Source organism: Lactuca sativa, chromosome 1 (genome assembly GCF_002870075.4).
Source record: "Lactuca sativa cultivar Salinas chromosome 1, Lsat_Salinas_v11, whole genome shotgun sequence".
Taxonomy (NCBI): Eukaryota; Viridiplantae; Streptophyta; class Magnoliopsida; order Asterales; family Asteraceae; genus Lactuca; species Lactuca sativa.
Genome location: NC_056623.2, coordinates 42,080,809 through 42,107,539, shown reverse-complemented (window position 1 = coordinate 42,107,539; position 26,731 = coordinate 42,080,809). Strand labels below are relative to the sequence as shown.

Sequence of the window (26,731 nt, the reverse complement as noted above, 5' to 3'; positions counted from 1 at the left end):
AGCAAGGCACGACTCATCATAGAACGAACCATGTCTAACAAGGTTCGATTGCGCCTCTCAGCTACACCATTTAATTGTGGTGTCCTAGGAAGAGTCAATTGTGAGACTATCCCACATTCTTTCAGATAGTCATTGAACTCGGTACTAAGATACTCCCCGCCTCTATCGGATCTAAGTATCTTGATCTTTCTGCCCAATTGATTTTCGACTTCATGCTTAAACTCTTTGAACTTTTCAAAGGGTTCTGACTTATGTTTGATCAAGTAGATGTAACCATATCTGCTATAATCGTCAGTGAAAGTCACATAGAATCGATTAGCATCCCTTGTGGTTGATCTGAAGGGCCCACACACATCTATGTGTATGAGATCCAACATACCTTCACCTCTTTCACAAGACCCTATGAATGTTGATTTTGTCATCTTTCCCAAAAGACAAGATTCACACATATCATCTGATTTTAGGTCAAATGATTCCAACACTCCATCCTTTTGGAGTTGGGCTATGCGTTTCTTGTTAATGTGTCCAAGACGACAATGCCACAAGCATGCCTTGTCTACACTATTAGACAAGTCAATATTTAGTACACTATTTCCTAAGCTATCAACACAAGTCACTGTTTCATACACACCATCACAAGGTAAAGCTTCAAACACAAAAACACCATTCTTATAAACAGAAATTGAACCATTCAAATCATTAAAAGAATATTTAAAACCTTGTCTGAACAATGCATGAAATGAAATAATGTTTCTCGTCATCTCAGACGAATAGCAACAATTTATTAAGTCTAATCTAACATCATTACTAAGCAATAGTTGATAAACTCCGATCTTGGTCACTGGTGAAGACTTTCTGTTCCCCATGATCAAGTTTATCCTCCCATGCTCTATCTCCTCACTTTCCTTTATCCCCTGCAAATCAGAACAGATATGAAAACCACATCCTGTATCAAGGACCCATGAACGAGAAGATAATGAGTTATTAGCAGAAATAGTGTAAATACCTGCCGAGGATGGCTTCACTTTGCCATCCTTGATATCTTGCAGATATTGTGGGCAAGATTTCTTCCAATGCCCCTTTTGATTGCAGTAAAAGCAAATGGCCTCTTTTGGATCAGAAACATGGGGAGTGGAACCATTGGGCTTAGCCTTCGGGCCATTACTAGATGACACAGCTTGAGCCTTGCTCTTCCAGTTTTGCTTGGGAGGACCTTTCCTCTTCTTCCCCTTTCCCTGTCCAATGGCCAAGACAGGGGCACTTGCAGGTGTGGAGGGTATACTTTTACCCTTCATCCCTGCCTCAGCTGTCTGCAACAAGTTGTGCAATTGGGCCAAAGTCTGCTCAGTGTTGTTCAAATGGTAAGTTAAGATAAACTGACCATAACAATCAGGCAACGAGTTCAAGACCATGTTAATGGCCAATTCCTCATCGAAGTGAATGTTGAGCTTGACCAAACACTCTATGTAGTGTTGCATTCTTTGCACATGAGATACAACCGATTCCCCCTCTTTCATCTTGCAAGCCATGAGTGACTTGACTACCTCAAACTTTTCTTGACGAGCTCGCTTATGGTACTTTTCCATAAGGTCCTTGTTCATCTCAAAAGGCCAGTAGTCCTCATAATACCTCTGCAATTCTAGGGACATGGTTGCAACCATGATGCATGCCACTTTGGTAGCATCATCATAGTGTTTCTTATAGGCAGCAGACTCTTCGGGAGTGGCTTTTGACTCATCAAGTTCTTTGAGCTCCTTTTTAAGGACATACTCTTTGTCCTCGAATCTAAGCGCCATCTTGATGTTACGCATCCAATCGTTATAGTTGGAGCCATCCATAACGACTTTGGAGCAGATGTTTAGTAGAGAGAAGTTGTGGCTGGAGGATGATGAAGCAGAAGTGTTTCCAGGAGTAGACATCTGAAAAGAAAGATAGTTTTAGTCAAATTACAAGACACCTCAATATAATAACCCAAAGATATCATATCAAGGTTAGGACCCAACTATGATGATTTACAACTTAGAAATGGGATGCCGAGATCCAAGTTCAAATCTCATAAAGGTAGGTGAATGACGATTCACCAATTCCACCATTAGGAAAAATAAACGAAGTGAAATTCCTAATTCTTTTGAGATACATTAAAACTATTTAATGACATGTTTTAATCTCGGATTATGCTCTACTATTTGTGACTGGGATACCGAGGATCACAAACTAGATGTGAACAACCACGCAAATGTGCTTGGTAACCTTATTGTCTTAATCATTAACTATTGATGTGCCGGTAAACCACACACGCTCCATCAAAATGATAATTATAAGATACCCATTACTACTCTTTATTAGTGCCTTTTAGTGTGCCGGTTAACCACACACGCTCCACTAACGACCAATAAAGCATAATGTGCAATTTCATGGATTAACATACTTTTCACATTTTTCCTAAAGTAACTAGAGTTGGGATTTTGAAAAAATGGTGTTCTAGTACTTTCTTTAATAACATTATACTTTTAATGGGAAGTAGTTGTCCTATCAAATCCGTTCTGCTAACGACCCTCCACTAATCAAGGAAGCGGTGGGTGAGAGTGGACACCCATTCAACTACCATTTTATAGGCAGTTTCCTTATACCCCCCCTTATAGACTAGCTTCGTGAATGAGGCATACTAGCGATTTGACTGACCATATTCTTCTACATATATAATATTTAACTTTTAATTATAGTATATATATAAGGTGTGTTTTAAAACATTTTAAAACTCCAAGGGTTTATATAAATTTTTTTTTCGAAATTTAAACTATTAAAATTTTAAATTTACATAAACCAATTAATTAGATTTAATATTTATCTATTAATTAACTTTTAATTAATTTATTAAATCTTGTAAGGATTATCTAATTAAATTAAACAATTAATTTAATCCTAATCCATATCCCGTCTAGATTTCGAAAATGTGGGGATAGGATAATTTCCTTATTTTTCTCAATTATCCAATAAGGCAACTATTATCCAAAACAAAGAAACCCTAATCTTTATAGCATATTTTGAAATTTCCAAGGGAGGAGGCTAGGGTTTTCAAAACCCTAACCCTAATTTCGATTAGGGTTCTTTGGAGGCTAGGGTTTTCAAAAACCCTTTGATCCACAACCCTAAAAATCGAAAAAATGGCCTTTAGGGTTTAATAGCTATAAACCCTAATTTGCAATTCAACAATTATAACAATTCAATTTAAAACAAACAAAGGCTCTGATACCACTGATGGGTTTTAGGTAAAACAAATAAACTAGAAAACAATTCCTAAGTTCACATGTAACCTACTTTGGATCTATGTTTTATCTATTGAACATACAACTTTGAATTGCAAAACAAGAACCCTAGAGGAAAGAGGCTATAATCGAAATTTACAAACTAGGGTTTAGTAATAACATACCTTTCAATTGTTATAGTAAACAATTGATGACTCCCTTGATCTTGATCTTGATCTTCTTGGAAGCTTAGCACCACAAGTGTAATGCCTCTAATGGAATCACACCCAAACTAGCAAGAAGGAAAGTAGAGGAGAGAGGGAAGAGGGAGTATGCAAAATTTCGGCCCTTAGGGTTTCTTCAAAAGAAAAGAGTGACCAAAACATGAACCAGGAGGCTCCTTATATAGCTGAGGGATCTAGGGTTTAGGGGAAATCCTAGTTATCCTTTGCTTAGGGCCTAAGCAAACCCAAGGGCCTTATCCAAGCCCCTATTGACGAAATTATTAGGGTTTCCCCTAAAGATTTCGTCCACCCTTATCCAAGGGGGTTCTAGAGCCTTCCACTCAACTATTAGATAATTGCAAACTAGTCCCTGCACATTATAATTAATTATTTTAACCCCGAAATTAATTCTAATTAATTTCTGGCTAACAATTAATTAAACAAAATAATTTCTTATTAATATATTAATCTTTTAACATATTAATAAATTCATTTATATTAATTTATCAATCTTATAATAAATTAATATCTCTCCTTTCATAATTTCCTTGTCCGGTTGCTAGGTTTGAGGGCAACCCAAAAGGACTGTGCTGCTATCAATTCAAGTACATACCAATTATAATTATGGGCTTAGACACCTAATCCAACAGAAATGTCATTTGGCACCCGTAGACTTGCAAGTCCCACTGTAGCGAGTAGCAAGGTGCAGGATAGTCAATCCAGTATAGATCTATACACAAATTCAATTGTGACATCCCCAAAATCTCGGCCAGAAAAGACCGATTTTCATTTATGCTTTTAAATATTTTCAGAGTAAATCCTTTTGATTTGAAAGAGTTGCGGAATTTGTTCCCAAAAACAAAACATGATAAAACAATGTTTACCGAAGCATTTCATAAAAGAAATGTATTTTCATTATAATCAAAACTCGGGGTGTCATGTTCCGATACAGACCAATAAGCATAAACGAATACATTACAAGTCATATAACAAATATAAACATATGCAGACTTGTAAACAAAACAACTTGATGGTTCATCCATCTCATGCCCTTCCGCCACTTCCTGTAATACAATTTAAAACTGAGTGGGTCAGGCTTGGGAGCCTGGTGAGCATATAGGGTTTTCAACCCACAATAAATATCATATTTAATTTTCACCAACCAACAATAACCCAATTACCCATTCCCGTTATTCTCACTTTAATGTCCCTAAAACAACTAACATAAGGGACCTAGTCTAAGAATATTTCATCGGGGCGACAACACATGCTTCGGGGGTACCTCAGCAATATAAGTCAAATAAGGCAACCATGAGGGGGATGGAGTACAGCGAATGAACACCCAAGTTCATTAACACCTACAGGTGGCGAACCTGCTAATGTTTCCACAAGACTATCTAGAAAAGTATGTGGTCGTCATCTAAACTCCGCTAGATGACTAAATCAAACAACAACGAGGCCTCTCATCTGTTTATTACACACCAACTATCTACCCATGTTCTACCCAACATATTAGTAGATAAAAATATACATTTGTATACATAGTTTAAAAACCTGTATAGCATGCTTTAGTCAACACATATATCACATAACAGATGAGGCACACACACACATAACACATATCTCATAGAGAAATAATCAGATCTATAAGATAGAAGAGAGTGAATACACATTCACACATAACACAACCAAATATATACACATAGCACATATTTTATATAAAATACTTCATATTATTGTATTTGGAAGAAAATAACTACACACTCACTTGATCAGAAGATGATCGGACAGCACTACGACTTGCAAAAGTAGTAATCCTCAGCAGATCTGGAAGATCTCTTCAAAAATCGAACTTCTCGCGGGCAGAGCTTCGGCTCGGGAACCGCACTTCTCGGGATCTTCGGGATCTCGGGACTTGCTTCGGGACTTGGGAATATTACCGGGGCTTCGGGGTACTTCTGGCACGCAAATCGATGCAAAACGGGAGAGAGAAGAGAGAAATTAGCAACCCTAAACGGCTGGCCCTTCAAATCTATTTATAGGGCAAATCTGGCCCTTGCCACGTCGTGGCAACCTTGTTCCACGTCGTGGGCTTGGTCGTCACTGCATGCGTCATCCCAAGTTGCATCTGGGGGCCTTCCGGAGGTGACAGGACACTTGCCACGTCGTGGCAACCTTGTTCCACGTCGTGGGCTCTGACAGATTTGGGGTTTCGCACCCCGAACTTCAGAAATTCATAACTTTCGCATACGAACTCCGTTTTCGACGTTCTTTATATCTCCGCAAAGGTGAGATTATGCTCTACAACTCTCGTTTAGACTCCATTGGCTAATTTTGACTTTATTTTTAATATATTATAAGTATATTACTTATATATTATCTTTAGTAGGCCGGGACAGGAAAACTCCGTTCGAAATTCATAACTCCTTCATCTGAACTCCGATTCCGTCTGTCTTTCCGTCGTTGCACTACTATCAATGAGATCTTCAATTCTCATTTAGATCACTAAGGATAGATATCTATCTACCTTAAATTCACTATCTACATCGTGTTAGGTCGCGCTGGGTCGTGCCGGTTCTGTCGCGAAACTTCGACAGGTCATAACTTCTTCGTTATAACTCGGATTTCGACATTCCTTATATCTCCGGAATCCTTGTTTCGACCACTACAACTTTATGAAAAGATATCGGGCTTATCTCACACTTTAATTTTGACGCTTATTTTTCTTCTTAATTAATCAAACCACACAATTAAGCAATTAAGCACAAAACACATAATACTCAAATAATACACTCTTATTATTTCAAAATGCGTTACAAAGGTTAACCTAGACTATTACATTGCTAAAAATGGCAAGCCCGGAAACACAGGCGTTACAATTCTCTCCACCTTAGAATGATTCCGTCCCCGGAATCACACATCGACAAACAAATGCGGATAGCGACTCAACATGTCACTCTACGTCTCCTAGGTGAGATTCGGCCCGTTCGTGTGTTTCCATTGGACAAGCACTAACCCAACCATTTTGTGTCGCAACTTCTTAGTCTTTCGGTCAACAATTGCCTCTGGTTCTTCAATCAACCTTTTGTTTTCATCAATTCTCAATTCAGAAATTGGAATTATATCGGGAACTTCTCCGGTGAACTTCCTCAAATAACACACATGAAAGGTGTTGTGAATTCCATTCAGTTCTTCGGGTAATTCGAGCTTGTAAGCTTGGTTCCCAATCCTCTGAAGAACTTTAAACGGTCCAATAAACCTTGGACTCAACTTTCCCCTTTTACCAAATCTTATAAGTCCCTTCCACGGCGAGACTTTAAGCAAAACCGAATCTCCAACCTCAAAAGTCATCGGTCTTCGCTTCCGGTCCCATAAACTGCTTTTCCCCAGCCTCAAGCCAACAAGACGGCGTACGACACTTCTGTCCATACAAAGCTTGATAAGGTGCCATCTTAATGCTCGAGTGAAAACTATTATTATAGGAAAATTCTACCAACGGTAAATGTTCATCCCAATTACCTAGGAATTCCAAGGTACATGCTCTCAGCATATCTTCAAGTGTTTGTATTGTTCTTTCACTCTGACCATCAGTCTGCGGATGGTAAGTTGTGCTTAAACATAACTTGGTACCCATTTCCTCTTGTAGACTTTTCCAAAACCATGAGGTGAAACGGATATCACGATCCGATACAATCGTTAACGGAACACCGTGAAGCCTCACAATTTCCTTCACGTAAGAATTTGCAAGCTTTTCCATAGACCATTTCTCCCTGGCCGCTATGAAATGCGCACTCTTAGTGAATCGATCAACGACCACCCAAATCATGTCGTGACCATTCTTTGTTCTGGGCAGTTTAGTGACAAAATCCATAGCAATGTCTTCCCACTTACCCATAGGCACAGGCAATGGTTCTAAACTCCCGTAAGGTTTCTGATGTTGTGTCTTGACTCTCGCACAAGTCACACACTCGGCCACATACTTTGCAACATCAAGCTTCATCGTCGGCCACCAGTAATAGGGTTTCAGGTCCCTATACATTTTAGTGCTACCCGGATGAATTGAGTACATGGTTTTGTGAGCTTCTTCCATCAGAAGATCCCTAATTCCTCCTGACTTAGGTACCCAAATACGATCTTGGAATACCTTCAGTCCATGACCGTTAGTACCAAACACCAACGTTTTACCCAAACGTTCCTCTTTTCGGTCATTTTTCTCAGAAGCTTCCTCTTGAGCTTTCTTTATACTTTCCACAATGATCGAGACAACTTCAATTCTCAACGCTCTTGGCCTTTTCCTTTCAAGATTGACTTTCCGACTGAGAGCATCAGCAACAATATTAGCTTTACCGGGGTGGTAAAGTATCTCGCAGTCGTAGTCTTTAAGTAATTCTAGCCAGCGTCGTTGCCTCGTATTCAATTCTTTCTGATTAAAGAGATATTGGAGACTCTTATGATCAGTAAAAAGTTTGCACTTCGTGCCATAGAGGTAATGCCTCCATATTTTTAGAGCGAAAACTACCGCTGCCAACTCCAAATCATGAGTCGGGTAATTCTTTTCATGCTCTTTCAGCTGTCGAGACGCATATGCTATCACCTTTTCTCTTTGGGTCAAAACACAACCCAATCCAACACCAGACGCATCGTTATAAACAGCGAAGTCTTCAACTCCATCGGGTAGAGAAAGTATCGGTGCCTTGCATAGCTTCTTCTTTAACTTCTCGAATGCTTCTTTATGCTTCTCACTCCAAGCATAAGTAGCTCCTTTGTGGGTCAAAGCTGTCAATGGAGTAGCAATCGAAGAAAAGCCTTGGATAAACCTGCGGTAATATCCGGCTAATCCCAAAAAGCTTCGAATCTCCGTGGGACTTTTCGGTTGTTCCCACTTCATCACAGCCTCAATCTTCGTTGGATCAACCATTATACCTTCTTGGTTGACCACGTGACCCAAGAATTGGACTTCACGAATCCAAAAATCGCATTTGGAGAACTTTGCATAAAGCTTCTCCTTCTTCAAAACTTCTAACACTTCTCGCAAGTGTCTACCATGCTCCTCCTGGCTTTTCGAGTAAATCATAATGTCGTCTATGAACACTATCACAGATTTATCAAGGAACGGGTTACAAACCCTATTCATCAAATCCATGAACGCTGTTGGAGCATTGGTTAGTCCAAACGGCATAACCAAGAACTCGTAGTGTCCATATCTAGTTCTGAATGCAATCTTCTCGATATCTTGCTCTCTTACTTTCAGCTGATGATATCCTGACCTAAGATCGATCTTCGAGAAATAGCTCGAACCTTGCAATTGATCAAACAGGTCATCAATCATCGGCAACGGATATCTATTCTTTATTGTTGCCTTGTCTCTGTAATCGATGCACATTCTCATACTTCCATCTTTCTTCTTCACAAATAACACCGGAGCTCCCCAGGGCGATGAACTAGGTCTAATGAAACCTTTGTCCAATAACTCCTGAAGTTGCATCATCAGCTCCTTCATCTCCGTCGGTGCTAATCGATAAGGTGCTTTTGCTATTGGTGTGGTTCCTGGTAACAAGTCTATTCTGAACTCCACTTGTCTATCAGGTGGTAATCCAGGAAGATCCTCGGGAAATACTTCCGGATAATCACACACCACTGGAATACTCTGCATCACCTTCTTTTCTTTCTTAGCATCAATCACGAGTGCTAAATATGATGTACATCCCTTGGTCAAACACTTTCTGGCTTTCATTAGAGAAATGATTCCAGAATTCACTCTGCGTTTGTCCCCATACACCATAAACGAATCTTTCCCAGGCGGGTTTACTTTAACTATCTTCTTCTTGCACAAAATTTCGGCATCATTGGCGCTAAGCCAATCCATTCCCAACACGATGTCGAAACCATTTAGTTCGATAGGCAATAATTCCTCGTGAAACTTATTCCCATTCAGATCAATTAAGATGCTTTTCATACGATGACTAACAGGTACAAACTTGCCACTAGCTACTTCGACTAATAAAGCATCATCTAGTCTATCAATAGGCAAAGCTAGCTTTCTACCAAACTCATGCGAAATAAAGGAGTAGTTGGCTCCAGAATCAAACAAAATTTGAGCAGGTAAATCATTTACGAGAAAGGTACCTGAAGCGACATCAACTTCATCTTTAGCAGCCTCAAGTGTCATCTGGAAGGCTCTTGCCTTCGGCTTTGGTGGAATGTTGGGCCTAGCTGCCTCCTTCTTCTTCGGACAGTCTTTCAAAATATGCCCCTCTTCATTACACCCAAAACACATCCTTTTGTTGTTCGGACATTCATTGGCAAAATGTTCAACCTTTCCACACTTGTAGCAGGTCACATCCTCGCTACATTTCCCAAAGTGCCTTTTCTTACACTTATCACACCACTTTGCTTCGCCTCCTTTTCCTCCAAACTTTTTCGAATCAGATTTCGAAAATTTGCTCTTCTTACTGGAACCAGATGTTCCTTCAAACTTCCTTTTCTCACCAACCTCAACCTTGACGGTGGTTCTCCCCTTGATCATGTTCTCCACAGACTTGGCAGCCCAGATAGTTGCCTCTAGAGTAAGTGCCTGACGTACTGGCACCTCGTACTCCCATGGAAGTCCCTTCGCATACCGATCCACCTTTGTCAGCTCGTCTGGAACGATACGCAAGGCAAACTCCATCTTATCGATGAAGTTATTGGTGTACTCATCAACTGACATGCTACCTTTCGTCAATGTCAAAAACTTATTCTCCAACTCCAACAGATTTTGAGCCGAACAAAACTTGCGCTTGAACTGCACCAAGAATTCTGCCCATGTCAATTGCAGTGGCTCATTAGGGCTTAAGGTCTTCCCTAGAGTGTTCCACCAACGAACGGCTCCACCTCGGAATTGACGCACGACATAGATAGTCTGCAATTTACCTCTGTAGCCACAAGTCATGAAGGCTAGCTCCATTTCGGAGATCCAATCCATAACCCCAATCGGATCCTCCTTTCCATTGAAGGTCGATGGTTTGCAAGTCAAAAAGTCCTTGTACTTGCATCCCATTCCATCATTCCTTCCATCACGGTTATCTTGCCTAACTATCGGTGGGTTGGCTGGACCAACAGACCCACTGAAGTTTCCTCCTTCTGAGTGCCCTTCATTTAATTCAGGCTCTTCCACACGAATCGACAGTTCTAATTAATTTCTGGCTAACAATTAATTAAACAAAATAATTTCTTATTAATATATTAATCTTTTAACATATTAATAAATTCATTTATATTAATTTATCAATCTTATAATAAATTAATATCTCTCCTTTCATAATTTCCTTGTCCGGTTGCTAGGTTTGAGGGCAACCCAAAAGGACTGTGCTGCTATCAATTCAAGTACATACCAATTATAATTATGGGCTTAGACACCTAATCCAACAGAAATGTCATTTGGCACCCGTAGACTTGCAAGTCTCACTGTAGCGAGTAGCAAGGTGCAGGATAGTCAATCCAGTATAGATCTATACACAAATTCAATTGTGACATCCCCAAAATCTCGGCCAGAAAAGACCGATTTTCATTTATGCTTTTAAATATTTTCAGAGTAAATCCTTTTGATTTGAAAGAGTTGCGGAATTTGTTCCCAAAAACAAAACATGATAAAACAATGTTTACCGAAGCATTTCATAAAAGAAATGTATTTTCATTATAATCAAAACTCGGGGTGTCATGTTCCGATACAGACCAATAAGCATAAACGAATACATTACAAGTCATATAACAAATATAAACATATGCAGACTTGTAAACAAAACAACTTGATGGTTCATCCATCTCATGCCCTTCCGCCACTTCCTGTAATACAATTTAAAACTGAGTGGGTCAGGCTTGGGAGCCTGGTGAGCATATAGGGTTTTCAACCCACAATAAATATCATATTTAATTTTCACCAACCAACAATAACCCAATTACCCATTCCCGTTATTCTCACTTTAATGTCCCTAAAACAACTAACATAAGGGACCTAGTCTAAGAATATTTCATCGGGGCGACAACACATGCTTCGGGGGTACCTCAGCAATATAAGTCAAATAAGGCAACCATGAGGGGGATGGAGTACAGCGAATGAACACCCAAGTTCATTAACACCTACAGGTGGCGAACCTGCTAATGTTTCCACAAGACTATCTAGAAAAGTATGTGGTCGTCATCTAAACTCCGCTAGATGACTAAATCAAACAACAACGAGGCCTCTCATCTGTTTATTACACACCAACTATCTACCCATGTTCTACCCAACATATTAGTAGATAAAAATATACATTTGTATACATAGTTTAAAAACCTGTATAGCATGCTTTAGTCAACACATATATCACATAACAGATGAGGCACACACACACATAACACATATCTCATAGAGAAATAATCAGATCTATAAGATAGAAGAGAGTGAATACACATTCACACATAACACAACCAAATATATACACATAGCACATATTTTATATAAAATACTTCATATTATTGTATTTGGAAGAAAATAACTACACACTCACTTGATCAGAAGATGATCGGACAGCACTACGACTTGCAAAAGTAGTAATCCTCAGCAGATCTGGAAGATCTCTTCAAAAATCGAACTTCTCGCGGGCAGAGCTTCGGCTCGGGAACCGCACTTCTCGGGATCTTCGGGATCTCGGGACTTGCTTCGGGACTTGGGAATATTACCGGGGCTTCGGGGTACTTCTGGCACGCAAATCGATGCAAAACGGGAGAGAGAAGAGAGAAATTAGCAACCCTAAACGGCTGGCCCTTCAAATCTATTTATAGGGCAAATCTGGCCCTTGCCACGTCGTGGCAACCTTGTTCCACGTCGTGGGCTTGGTCGTCACTACATGCGTCATCCCAAGTTGCATCTGGGGGCCTTCCGGAGGTGACAGGACACTTGCCACGTCGTGGCAACCTTGTTCCACGTCGTGGGCTCTGACAGATTTGGGGTTTCGCACCCCGAACTTCAGAAATTCATAACTTTCGCATACGAACTCCGTTTTCGACGTTCTTTATATCTCCGCAAAGGTGAGATTATGCTCTACAACTCTCGTTTAGACTCCATTGGCTAATTTTGACTTTATTTTTAATATATTATAAGTATATTACTTATATATTATCTTTAGTAGGCCGGGACAGGAAAACTCCGTTCGAAATTCATAACTCCTTCATCTGAACTCCGATTCCGTCTGTCTTTCCGTCGTTGCACTACTATCAATGAGATCTTCAATTCTCATTTAGATCACTAAGGATAGATATCTATCTACCTTAAATTCACTATCTACGTCGTGTTGGGTCGCGCTGGGTCGTGCCGGTTCTGTCGCGAAACTTCGACAGGTCATAACTTCTTCGTTATAACTCGGATTTCGACATTCCTTATATCTCCGGAATCCTTGTTTCGACCACTACAACTTTATGAAAAGATATCGGGCTTATCTTACACTTTAATTTTGACGCTTATTTTTCTTCTTAATTAATCAAACCACACAATTAAGCAATTAAGCACAAAACACATAATACTCAAATAATACACTCTTATTATTTCAAAATGCGTTACAAAGGTTAACCTAGACTATTACATTGCTAAAAATGGCAAGCCCGGAAACACAGGCGTTACATGAATGCTCTCCACTTAAGGAGATTCTAGATACAAAACGAGCCATGATAGGTGATGCCATGCCACGGTACTTGGCTCACATAACTGTTGTAAAGTTCTTTTATATGTATTGTATGTACTAGTTGTATTGTATGTTCTCCCTCTGTCTAGTATGTATGTATGTTCTCTCTGTTTCTCATAATAGTATGTTCTCTTGTATAATGTATAGTATATACTAGCTGTATTGTATGTTTTCTCTCTCTCTGTCTAGTATGTATGTATGTTCTCTTTGTATGTTATTGTTTGTTTCTCATCATAGTATGTGTTGAATCATGTATGAACTGAAGCATTTTATGTTTCATTGTTCTAGTAATAGTATTGGTAACTTCCTAAACTATACCTATTATAGTTTACTAGAAATGTTGTTTGAATGTATGAACATGATTGTATACCTTTGCTACCCAAAGGTATTGAACTGAATGAAGGAACTTTTATATGTATATACATATACATAATATATAACTAAGATTCAAACTACCTTCCGACAAATGACCAATACCATAAGTCCACAACCAAACAAGGAACAGGAAGCAAGGCGAGCTATCAGTCCTAAGTCCTTTCAATCCTACTTATATAACTATATCTATATAGATATGCATTTGACAAAGTATAAGTTTAAAAGAGTTTGAATAAAAAGCATTTAACATGTAAAAGCATTTGATAACCATTGAAGTAGTTTTGTTTGATAAAACAGCTAATTGAATAGCAAATCCTTTGTTTGATAGGTATTAATCAAATGTTATTGATAGAATAACTATAATGTTTCAACTTGTATCCCCCCCCCCCCCCCCCCCCCCGTAAAAGCATTTAAAATCATTTAAAGGATAGATTAAGTGGTATGAACTCATCTGTAATGAGTGGTTTGGAAGAACGGATGTTATAGGATGCTAAGTGTCAAGTTAAGACTTGAGCACACACACGGATCCTATATAACATATAATAACACATATATGTATTCAATTAATCATTTAACAATTACTTAACCAAGTTAAGACATCCTAGGACATGGAAAACACTTTGATTCAAGTGCTAGAAGTACCAAGGGTTGCATCTAAGGGTTGTATAGCTACTTAAGGGAGTTTTCGGTTCAAGTGGTATGTTTCTTGGAGTTTTCGGTCCAAAGAGGTTTTCAATCCAAATGGTTCGCCGAAAACTCATGATCTTTGATTCATAAGGTGATTTCCAAGGGCTTTCAACAATTAATGAAGTGTTCTAGACTCATTTTGCACCCTTCATAAGGGTTTTCGGTCTAAGGAGATGCACTAGACCGAAAACACCTTTGTTCTTCTAAATCAAGTATCCTTACTAGATAACAAGTATAGGCGATAGATACTTACAATATGGAAGCAAAGGAGGGTGTTTTCGGCCCAAAACACTAGTGTGTGTTCTTGGTGAAATGAAGAACACTTGAAGATCTAAGAAAATGGAATGATTTCACGGATGAAATCATGTAAGATCAGTAGATAATGGAAGAGATCAACTAAACAAGGAAGGAAACACTTACAATCTTGAAGATCTTGACAAAAATTCGGATGATACTTAAGAGAGAATTGTTATTGACTTGGAAATGGAAAAAGAATGGTAAAAATGACTAAGTGTCATTTATATACCCTTTAGGGTTTTCGGTCCAAACACTATTTGGGCCGAAAACTCCTAACTCTTGGAGTTTTGTGACATAAATGTTGTACAATTAATCCTAAAGTATACTTTCTCTAATTATCTCTTTAAGTACTAGGCTTTAGAACACTTAAACTGACTCCAAATAGCTTAAAAATTAGCAAAAATAAATCTGACTTCTATTGAAGTGAATGGTTGTACAAGATGGAAATTTCGGGTTGTCACACTCTGGCTACCTTTCTTTGTTTTTCTTATATCAAGAACTAATTACACGTTTTTTTCATGCTCTAAACTAACCAGGAGAGTTACTGGAAACATAAAAAAAAGATTAAAACTTTATCATAATAAACATACACCCAATCTAGTTTGATTAAATAAAAACATAAAAATGCAGAGTGTAGACTTTGATCTTGTAACCAAAATCAAGGGTTTACCTTATTGTATGTTGAAATTGTATTGAGTGTTTAAATCTTCCAAAAATGACCATGGGTTAAAACATAGTAAACTCTAAACACATAACATTTCACCTGCACACAAACACAAATTGGGCAACATATCCTCATAAACAAATGTCGATTGGATACATTTATTATAAAACATTAAAAATAAAAGAAACAACTAAAAATTTATTTAGGACTAGATAGTAGGACACACATATGAAGATAATGGTTTGATTTGAAATATCAAAATGGAACAAAAAACACAAATTGTAATGATTGAAAAACATTAGATATCTAAACCCTTCGTCTGTTGAACATCATTGACAAAATGTAAATCAAATCTCAAAGGTAATCACACTTGATGTTCGTTTCAATCCTTTTTCTTCTACAATAATTAGATCCAATAAAAATATAAGTTAACAACATTGTGTGATTATGATTGTAACAAAGAGGAAAGAAAAGAAATAGAAATATGAAAAACAAAAAAGAAAGAAAAGGATACAGTACCTAGATAGTGATCGAAGGAGACAGTACGATTTGGAGCGTAATTGAAAATTCAAATCAGGGCATTTGAGAGATCATCATCCACTAAAGGCTTCTTCTTTAAAGATTATATCCTGAAAAAAAAGATTTGAAACACATATAAAGCGATTCATCAATCGATGGGGATTTTCTAGATCACAAATATTAGGCGAGAGAATCATTTGGGGATGGGTGATTCGATGAACCAATAACGACAATATAGACAACAACGATTTGACGGTGGTCGAGATGTCGGTGAGTAGACGTGAAGGTTTCCGGTTAGGGAAGAAATAAGGAGGTTGCTGGTGGTGGTTTCCTTAACTGATGATGGAGATGGTTTCAATCGTTAGGACGATGGTTGATAAAGGTGATGAAGTTGGTCATAGCAGCGTTCGATTTAGGGCTTCAGGAGAGAAAATGAGAGAAATATGTTGAGAGAGGGTGAGCGCGCCTCAAGAGAGATGATAGAGTTGCAATTCTTGAAATAATTAGAAGAGAGATATAGGAGAACCATGACCAGAATAGAGAGATCTTTTTGCCTAGATATGAGGATTCAACGTATACTCCAAATTAAGGGGCTCAAAGTGAGGAATACTAATTCAAAGGCCTTTTAGCCTTTGACTTTTTTACTTTTGTTGACCATATAAGATTTCAATGCATAAACTCATTGTACAAATCGCATTATGGTCTTGTACGACTTAATTTCAGCGTTTGACCAAAGATGTTTTATAAGGTATAATAGATATGTTTTATTATATTGTATTATTGTGTATGGCCCAGTGTTGTATGGCTCATTCATAGCTAATCCATTGTACATTGTATATTTATTAGTGAAATGCAAATGAGTCCATCTAGAGAAAATATTCTCAGTATCATGGTATCAGGCCAAAAACTCTAGCAAGTCGTCCCCCCCCCCCCAAATCTCTCTTATCGTATTCACCTTGTGTGACCAACACTTCTTCTTTCTCATCTTCTCAATCATGTCCTCTCCAAGTGACAAAATATAAGGCTCCACAAACATAAATTCATATTGTACTTACCAAACTTAACATTACATATGCAATTCAACATGTCTGCTTATTCATGTACAATCTGAGGGAGCCTTACTTTGTGGATTTCAAACACATTATCATATACAACCGTGCCACACTCGGTCATGGCCTACAGTTATATACATCTTTTTTCTTGTCGTCTAGTAGCCTACTCTAATGCAGATTATGCTGGATGTCCTTCCACCAAACGATCCACCTCCGACTACTGTGTTTTCCTCGGTGATAACCTTCTCTCTTGGTCCTCAAAGAGACAAGGTACTATTTCTCGATCTAGTGTCGAATATGAATATCGTGGTGTTGTGAATGTTGTTGTCGAGACTTGTTGGCTTCGTAATCTATTACGTGGGCTTCTATATCCACCGCTTTCCGCTACTCTAGTTTATTGTGATAATGTGAGTGTTGTATACTTGTCTACCAATCTGGTTCAACATCAATGCACTAAACACATTGAGATCGACATTCACTTTGTGTGCGACAAGGCCGCCATGGGACAAATTCATGTTTTACATACCCCGTCGTCATGTCCCGTCGTCATCTCAGTATGCCTACATCTTCACCAAAGGGCTACCCTCCTCCTTATTTCTCGATTTCAGATCCAGTCTTATCGTTCTCTCACAATCTCCCATTTCCGACTGTCGGGGAGGGAACCGGGGGGGGGGGGGGGGGGGGGGGGAGGGGGGATTGTATAGTATATTTTATTCTATTGCATTCTTATGTGTGGTCCAGTGTTGTATTACCCATTACAAATGAGTCAATCGTGGAAAAATATTATCATTAACAATTTGTATTGGTCAGCATGTTAACGGAGGTGACAGATTTGAACAAATGTAAATAAATACCTGAATTGGGGCCGAATAAAATTTAGAATTAATTATGTTTGATTTTTTTTTTGGTTCAAAATATTTCAAAATTTTGGGTTTCCATTCAAAATTACCAATTTCTTTTCAATCCAATGTTATTATTAGGTTTGTATGTTGGTATGTTTTGGAACTGACGACATTCTGGGTTGATTTTTTTAGAGTAAATTACACAAATGGTTCCTATGGTTTAGGGTAATTTGTACGTTTGATCCCTAACTTATTTTTTTAACTCGAAAGGTCCTTGTTATTTGTTTTTGTTACACGTTTGGTCCTTGTCTTACCTAAAAAAAACTATTTCGTTATTGATTTTTTAATTTATTTAAATAAACAAACCCTCAAACCAACCCCCTCATCTTACCTTACCTACCTCACCATTTTTCCCTATTTAAATATTAATCTTTTTAGGTAAGATAAGAACCAATCGCGTAACAAAAACAAACACTAGTGACCAAGCACGTAACAAAAACAAATAGTAGGGACTTTCTGAGTTAAAAAAGTAAGTTAGGGACCAAGCATGAAAATTACCCCAAACCATATATATATATATATATATATATATATATATATATATATATATATATATATATATATATATATATATATATATATATATATATATATATATATATATATATATATATATATATATATATATATATATCGTTTTAACATATTATCAATTTCAATTTTAATGTGAAAAAAGTTTGAAAGAATAAAAAAATCTTCCTATTCTAATAAATAAATAAGTTTATTCTCCTATTGACAAGTGTCATAATATTAGAAATTCTCATTAATATTATATGTCACATATCAACCTATTAATTCTCAATTTTAAATTTTAAATTTTAAATTTTCCACTCTCATTATATTAAATTAACTTTTGATAATTGATTCTTCATTTCAAATTTCAAATTTTAAATTTCACACTCTAAATACATTAAATTAATAACATTAAAATACAAAATAAAATAAACAAATATATATTATAAGGTGATATAATTTCATGTATTTATTTAAATCAACGGTTATAATTTTATATACTTAAAAAATATCTCTTAATTAATAAAGTATTTAAAATAATTGATTAATAATTTTAAGTTTTATTATGAAAATTTAATTAATTTTATAACCATGGTTCTCACGGGTTATAAACTAGTGTTATATAAAAAACCAGTTTCTTAATAAATTAAGGATGAAGCAAAGAATTTTTTCTTTTTTTGTTTCGGCCCGGTCCAACCAAACCGTTGTTGAGATTTGCAGTATGGACTAATCAAGTTATCAAGAAATAAAAATCAAGGCATAAAGCCATGAACTACGGATCTTTAATTCAACTTCCCCATATGTATTATTACATGAGATGATTTTAATTAAGAGCGACAAAAAAAATGAGATAATGTATCGATTATTTTATATTTATTGTTTTGGCTTGAATCAATTTTTTCACAACTTATTTGTGATATCTACACGAACCATGTAATTTTAATTTTAATGGTAAACAAAACTAAACATTTAAGACTTCTTTTTACGGTTTAAATTCACAATTGAGTTTTCCACGACGACGAGACATGGGCCACGGCTTCACCAACAGTGATATACAATCCGTCCGACCCAAACGACTCCAAAGTGTTCGATTTGTGTAGCTTTTCCATCACGCTTCCTACTGGATTTGTCAACACAAACTATATTTCCAAATTAAACAATGGAATTTGTTATTTTTTTTGTTTGTATATATTATATTATATTATATACGGACAACAAGGCTCCACTAGGTTGTACAATACTACCCGATATAACAAATAAAACTAACCTGAAGTGATCGCTTTTCTAACATCCTTTTGAGCTCGTTCATCATGGCAAGGCCGCTTGTGTCCATGGCCGTTACAGCTTAAGAGGTTACATGCAATTCACATAGAGAAATTTATTGTTATTACAAAATAAGCAGAAAATTAAAACAAATAAGTCGGACAAAAACTTTGAGTATGTCATAAAATGAAAATGATTTGGTGTAAATACCATTCCAAAGCACACTAATTTTTAGAGCATATAAAAATGTGTTAGATCAGATTGGTAGAAGGTCAAAATTATATGAAATATTGTTACAACAACCTTGACTATGATAGGAATAATCCGGAAATTTGGAAGGGTTTTATCTAATTGTGGAAAGTTAAGTGTACAAGGAAAGTTACTAGTTTAGTCAAACTAGGAAGTTTTACTTGGTCAACAAGTCTTGGAATGTAACGTCTTTTTTGTTTGCCCATAAATAGTTGTAGTTGTTTTCGTTTTGATTATAAGAGAAAAGTTTAACTTTTAAGCAATCCTTTCTTCTCCTCCATATATCCATTTTTCATTATTTTGTTCCAACCCTTGTTTTACTTTCAAGCAAGTTGTTTGTTTTGTTCAAACCTACAGAGCATGATGTAAAGTGTAAACAATTTTTAACCATGTCGTTTGTTATTTTTTACTCGTTAGCCATAAGTATAACTCAGCCTTTTTTCGTATAAACCGGTTATATTCTAAAAATGTCCACTTTTAAGAGTCAAACTAAAAGAGTTGGATTGAACCATCAATTCTTATTTTGTCTATCTTTTTTAATTTGTTTGAGTTTAACAAACGTTAAATATGATTACAAAAACTATAAATAATTCAATAATCCAACTTTAACCGATTTTTGTAGGGTCTAACCTATTTTTTAACTAAATTTATTAGTTTTATGATTTTTTCCAGTAAACACATTAACTTAAATACATTATATAAACTTGGGGGACTTGTTTGTATATAAATTAGAATCGAAATCGGACACTTTGAGTCTTTGATGATAACATACCAGTCATGTCTATGATTACGCACTTTAGAGTACTGCCATTGTTTGCCGCAATCCAATCTTCCTCCTCCCTCAACCATCTCAATATCCTGCAACATTATTTTGGCGTTTCATATTTATTATTTATCTGTATATGTATATTACAAACATTGTGTTACATTTTAGATTTTATGTAACTAACCTTTCTTGTAGATACATCGAATTGGCAAAGTAGATTGGAGCCTCAACACTAAGTATAAAAAACGAAGGCACCCTTTGAGCTTCTCTATATCGATCAAGATCTTGATAGATTTGGGTGCCCGGAATATTTCCTAGGACACCTGTATTTGGTCGTGTCACGTGTAACAATATTTTAAATACCGAAACTCCCACCTAAAATAAACCCATAAAAACCATTATTAGAAAAAAGAAAAATATTTTGAAAATCTAATGTTATTCTTCCAACAGACTGAATTGAAACTCTCGTAAGAGACTGATTGTTTTATTGAAGAAAATTGGAAAGATTACCGCGACTGCAAGGCCAACAGGGACTGAGACGAATAGAACACCTAAGAAGGACGATAAGCATGCTACAAAATCGAGTTTATCAACTTTCCAAAGACGAAATGCACTTTGATAATCGATTAGTCCAATCACAGCAGTGACAATGATTGCAGCCAATATTAGATCTGGGGTGTATCTAAAGAGGGGCATCAAGAACAAGAGTGTTACAAGTACTGTTAATGCCATTATAATGTTGGACATCGCTGTTTGCCCCCCTGCATTTTCATTCACAGCTGATCGGGAAAACGACCCTACAAATTGGAATCTGTCAATGGGATTGAAATATGAAGAAATTTGAATCTAGTAGGAACAGGAATTGGAATGTAGTTGAATTCCATTCCTGTGTTGTTTTCAGGAAATGGAATTGAATTGGATTCCATTTCATATTCAATTCTTAAATCGAACCTGTAGTGACGTAACAAGAGGAGCAAGAACCGGCCATGTTCATAAGTCCGATCGCTATCATTTCTTTGTTTCCATCGACTTGGTAGTTCTTCAAAGACGCGAACGTTCTTCCAACTGCAATCCCTTCCTACAAATTAAAATGAACATAATGAATCGATCATGGATTCATTCCAATTGATGTACAGTACAACTCGACAATGCATCAAGTAGGATTCCAATTTCGGAGTAGAAACTATCAAATTAACGCATTCGTGGCATAGGTTCGATTGATTTATTTATATCAAGTCGTTTTTAGGGTTGAAATTGTATAGGAAACCTACTGTAAGGGATAATAGGCCAGTAACAGCGCCGGTTTTGACTGCAACAGCTAGAAATTCTCCATGAAAATAGAGCATGTCTAACGAGGATGGATTCAAACCCTTCTTTAACTGACCAATCTGTAAAGAAACTTAAAAGTTATGGAGCTCCATGTTAAAATGTAAACTACAGGTACTAATTTTGTAAAATATAAGCTTACAGTTGCAATGTTATGAAGCTTTGATTTGAAAAGAGCGACTATAAGAGTCGACAAAATAACTAATGTCAATGGAGCTGCTGCTGATATCCAAAAGAGCTTTGGTTTTCGCAATCCCTGCATTGATCAAAAGAATTTAGAAACAGAGTATAAAAATTTGGGTTAAAATGCAAAAACAGGGTATTCTTATTGTAACATTATATTTTTATTTAATTGTATTACTTACAATTTGCCTTGTAGTCAGTAAACATGCCAAAAAGCTAAACCCCATCATAATAGCATGCCAAGACCACTGCATAAATAATTAAATATCGAGAAATTATATATAAAACTGAATTAAAATCCCAAAAAATATCATAAACAAGTCCAATCACTTAAAATAATCAATAAACCTCTGAATATTTGTCATTGGGTTGCATCAATAAACATACGTAAACATATGTGTCTTTGTATATATGGGTTTTGAGATCCTCTAGAAATATAACTCCATGAAATTGATATAACAAACAATTAATGATTATTTACTCGTTACCTCGTCTCTTCGCTCGATAACAGACGACAAAACGGGAATAATTTGCATTTTGCTAGTGAAATTGACAATACCAAGTAGCCCCTTGAGTTGTTGCATGGAGACAATGACAGCTGCCCCAGCCATGAAACCAACAAGTGTCGCCTTCGATAAAAAATCGATTAAAAAACCCAACCTGTAGATTAAGATATATCCATTACTCAATTCACTGGAATTCGATAACATATATGTAATATGTGCGTATTGGTTTGATTTTGCGTTTACTTAGTGAATAGTGATCACTGATCAGATGCAAAATCATAATCATAATCTGATCGTTTATTGTTTAAAGAGACGATGAATTGTTGCATCGTATCGTATTTGTATGTATGATGGATGAGTCAATACATTAATGGTACCTGAGAAAGCCAAGAGAAGCTTGAAAGAGGCCAGCGAAGAAAGTAGCAGTGAAAGCCAACTTAAGGTAGAGAACTGGGTTTAAGGTGTAAGAAACGGCGTCGTTCAACATTGTTCCCATCACCAATGAAGCTATGGAAACCGGCCCGACCGCTAGATGTTTAGAACTCCCAAGTACAGCATATATCAATGGCGGCACAAAGCTTGAATCTGATCATATTTCCATATTTAAGTAGTAAGTAATTGTATTTATATACACTATTTCAAAAAAAAAATTATAGAAACTTACAGAGGCCAATTACAGGAGGCAGATTTGCAAGCTTTGCATAACTTATTCCCTGCAAACCAAATTGAAAAGCAAAATCAACTCATTTAGTAATTCTGAAGATGATGATGATGGATGATGAATGCGGAATGTATCAATCTATCATGCATGTATATATGTATATATAGTGTATGCTATACCTGAGGTATGGCAAGGCTGGCAATTGTGAGACCAGAAACGACGTCTGAGCGGAAGAGGGTTAGATTATAATTAGGTGCCCACTGAAAGATTGGGAAGACGAAGTGAAGAGCGAAGAGGATTTTGTTTAAGCGTGTTTGGTTTTTTAATCCGTGGAGTGGATCGTCAGGGAAGAAAATCTCCGAGAGTTTGTGCCGGAGTTTCTGAAAAGTAGTTTTCTGCGGCGGTAGACAAACGCCGTGTAGCTCCTGTGGCTGTGTCCCCATTGTTTCCGACGGAACTAATATAGAAATGGTGGTGGTTTCTGGCTGAGCATGACCCGGACCCGAATTGTCCTCCACTCTGTCTATGTTTAAACCCATTTTTTATATCTATTAATGGAATTGCAATTCGGGTTTAAATAAGGTGTACAAGAAGAAGGATATGATTGGAAATTGTATTGGGAACCCAGGGGCAATATAGAGATTATACTTGCTTATGGTTTGGTTTCATTTTTTGAATCTCTATGGCGGATTAAAATCGGTCGAAATGTATAAATGTTTACAACTTTTGAATGGACGATTTGATTAATATTATCTTTTACTTTTTAAAAGTTTTAGTAATTTTCATAAAGTTTTGCTAGCAAAATATGTCAAATTAATCACATACCGTTTAAATATATATTACCACCGTTTGAACTATTTTATGAAACAAATTAGATCATCATTTTTATAATGACCTTCGTAATCATATTAATACATTATCTATTTATTAAATTAAAAAATAAGCATAAAAAGTATTGGATGTAAAGCCGATCCAAACTAATATTTCTAATTTATAGAATCTTGTAAAGTTTCTATTTTTGTCCATCGATATGGAATTTAATGGCCTTGTTGCATATCCATTTGTTTGGGCTTTTTAATTGTCCACAACTCCTCATAGACTGGTGTCATCATCCCCCATTCAGATTTTGGTTTGTACAATAAGTTTCCAAAAGGAATTTATGCTTCCTGTCAACGGTTCTATGTATCCAAAAGAATATTATGGGGCCAAATTTTGATTCAACTCAAAAGGTCAAATATAAGTTAATTATTAACTAAATATATTACAATATGGCAGGGTATCCAACCGACAGAAATGTATGTTTGGCAAAACTAATAGGTAGTTAAGACCTGTTAGTTGAAAACAGGTATTTTTAGTTTTTATTTGATCCAAGTATTTGGTAAAAATAGTTCCAACATCTTATGCACTTTGCACTTTTGAAGCCTCCAACTTCCAACACTTTTCATCATTAACTCTTTCAACGAATTTTATCAACAAACTCTGAGCCCACATACATGATAATGAAGCCCACGAATTCTTTAATGTTAACCCAATAATAAAAACTAACCCACAAACGATATTTTAACTATATTATAAAGCATATTATATAATTTTTAAATTTAAGAGGTACAAATTTTAAATCTTTGATGTATAAATTACCAAAGCACAGATAAACAACCAATCTTTACCATAAATAAATGAAGTGGAATAAAGAAAATTATTATTGAATTTAATCGGGACAAAAAAAACTATATGTCATTATTTAGGGTTTTTTATTTAATTCAAAATTTGAAATGAATCTCCTTATACATTACTTCATTATTAATCTTCTTCACTTATTGTTAGGCATGTCAAACCCAACAAATAATAGGGGTACATCAGACTACAAATACATTGCTTTAATGTAGTAAATAGTAGTACAAAACAAGCAGGGTCAAACCACAGAGACACGAGATAAAATTTTATACCTCTTTGCGTAAGGTACTTTGGTTAAAAATGGAGCTTTGTTTGCAAAAGTAAAATAATAAAATAACAATCTACTTTAAAAGCATGCACAAAATGAGATAAACTTGTAAACAATTTAATTGAATGGTTCTAATTCTAGTTCTTAATGTTGTTGTTCAACTTGATTATGACTTGATGTAATTCATGATTGCTATTCTAAGTTGGTACTGAAAGATATTAACACACTCTAATACCTCTCGCTTGTCAAATTATCTAACAAAAAACGCTCTTTGACTAGACCTAGCTTTACTAATTCAACATAAACACACTCTTAGATTGTATTGAAAAACTGCATTAAGTTTTGTACAAGCTTCCCAACAATGTTTATTTCTTCTCATACGCTCGGAAGTGTGAAAAACATGTGATATATGTTTTACAATAAGAAAACTTATTGTTTGTTACTAATTATTAACTTAATAGAACAAGCAGGTGTCCTAAAGTTAATTAACTACACAAAAATTCAATTCATAAAAAGTGGCCAATCAAACACAAATCAAATTCAAGGATTCTAGGTTAAACAAAAACATAATCACTAGAATAGAATCACAAATCAAACATTTAATCATATGCTTCAAGTCAAGTAATCAACATGTTTTGAACAAGAACTAGAAATTAGGGTTTGTATGAGCACATAGGATGTCTTATGACCAAAACCCATCAGTGGTATCAGAGCCTAGCTTGGTTTCAATTGTATTGATGCATTGTATAACTGGAAAATTCGTTTTTTAGGTTTCTGGAGGCTGGACTCGCCGAGTCCATAGCTGAACTCGCTGAGTCCAGGCTTGACTCGACCAGTCAACTCGTCAGATGGAGGGTTTCTCGGGTTTTCTTGATGTTTTTGCTTATGGATTGTTACCTTATCATGTTAGATCAATATAAATCCGATTATATGATATATTTGACTATAATTTTGATCTAATTGAAGATATTTATCAATTAATAAGATAATTGTTTCCTTATGTGATAATTGATTAATTATTTTGAGTAAATTGATAAATTGTTTTGCAAGAAATCATTAAATAAATCAAATATGGATAATTATGTGATTAAATGTTAAGTTGAATTATTTGTTATTTGATCCTTATTGTTATGAAAAGTTTCATATTTTGTCATTTAGGTTTTATAGTTTAAATTTGAACCCAAAAGTTTTGTTGTTTTGAAATTTAAATAGTTGAAACCCTAATGTTTTGAAAAAGGTTTCAAAACTTGCCCTCAATTTTTGGAATTTAAATTTTGATTAAATGGTTTAATTTTGATGTATATTTAAATTCTAAACCCTAATGTGTTGAAATGTTTCAAAACTTGCCCTCGAGTTTTGGAATTTAAAAGTTGATTAAAAGTTTAATTACGAATGTTAAATTCTAAAACTCTAGTATAGTTTTGAAAAAGTTCAAATCACACCCTTATGGTTTTATTAATTAATTAAGGTGTATAATTAAAAGAGGTTTAATAAATCCATAAAAGTTTAGGTTTACAATTTAATTGAATTAAAAGTATAATTGTTAAATTTGACCACCTAATATTTTAAAAGTGTAAAATACACCCTATACTATATATAACATTAAAAGTCTAACATTATATATATGTATGAGTAAAAGTCAGTCTTACCGTTAGTAGG

At 35.8% G+C, this 26,731-nt stretch overlaps 1 protein-coding gene across 1 annotated transcript; it reads right to left on the bottom strand.

Moving 5' to 3' along the window:
- Nucleotides 1–18,911: 18,911 nt before the first annotated feature.
- Nucleotides 18,912–23,824, bottom strand: LOC111909260 (probable sulfate transporter 3.4). The gene is made up of 13 exons (XM_023905055.3): nt 23,310–23,824; nt 23,134–23,182; nt 22,847–23,054; nt 22,452–22,623; nt 22,146–22,211; nt 21,923–22,036; nt 21,726–21,842; nt 21,406–21,532; nt 20,965–21,251; nt 20,639–20,829; nt 20,461–20,546; nt 19,444–19,520; nt 18,912–19,315 (listed from the first exon to the last, which is right to left on the bottom strand). Exons 1-13 carry the CDS (start codon nt 23,667–23,669, stop codon nt 19,172–19,174), a joined length of 1,998 nt encoding a protein of 665 aa, XP_023760823.1. The 5' UTR covers nt 23,670–23,824; the 3' UTR covers nt 18,912–19,171.
- Nucleotides 23,825–26,731: the final 2,907 nt, after the last annotated feature.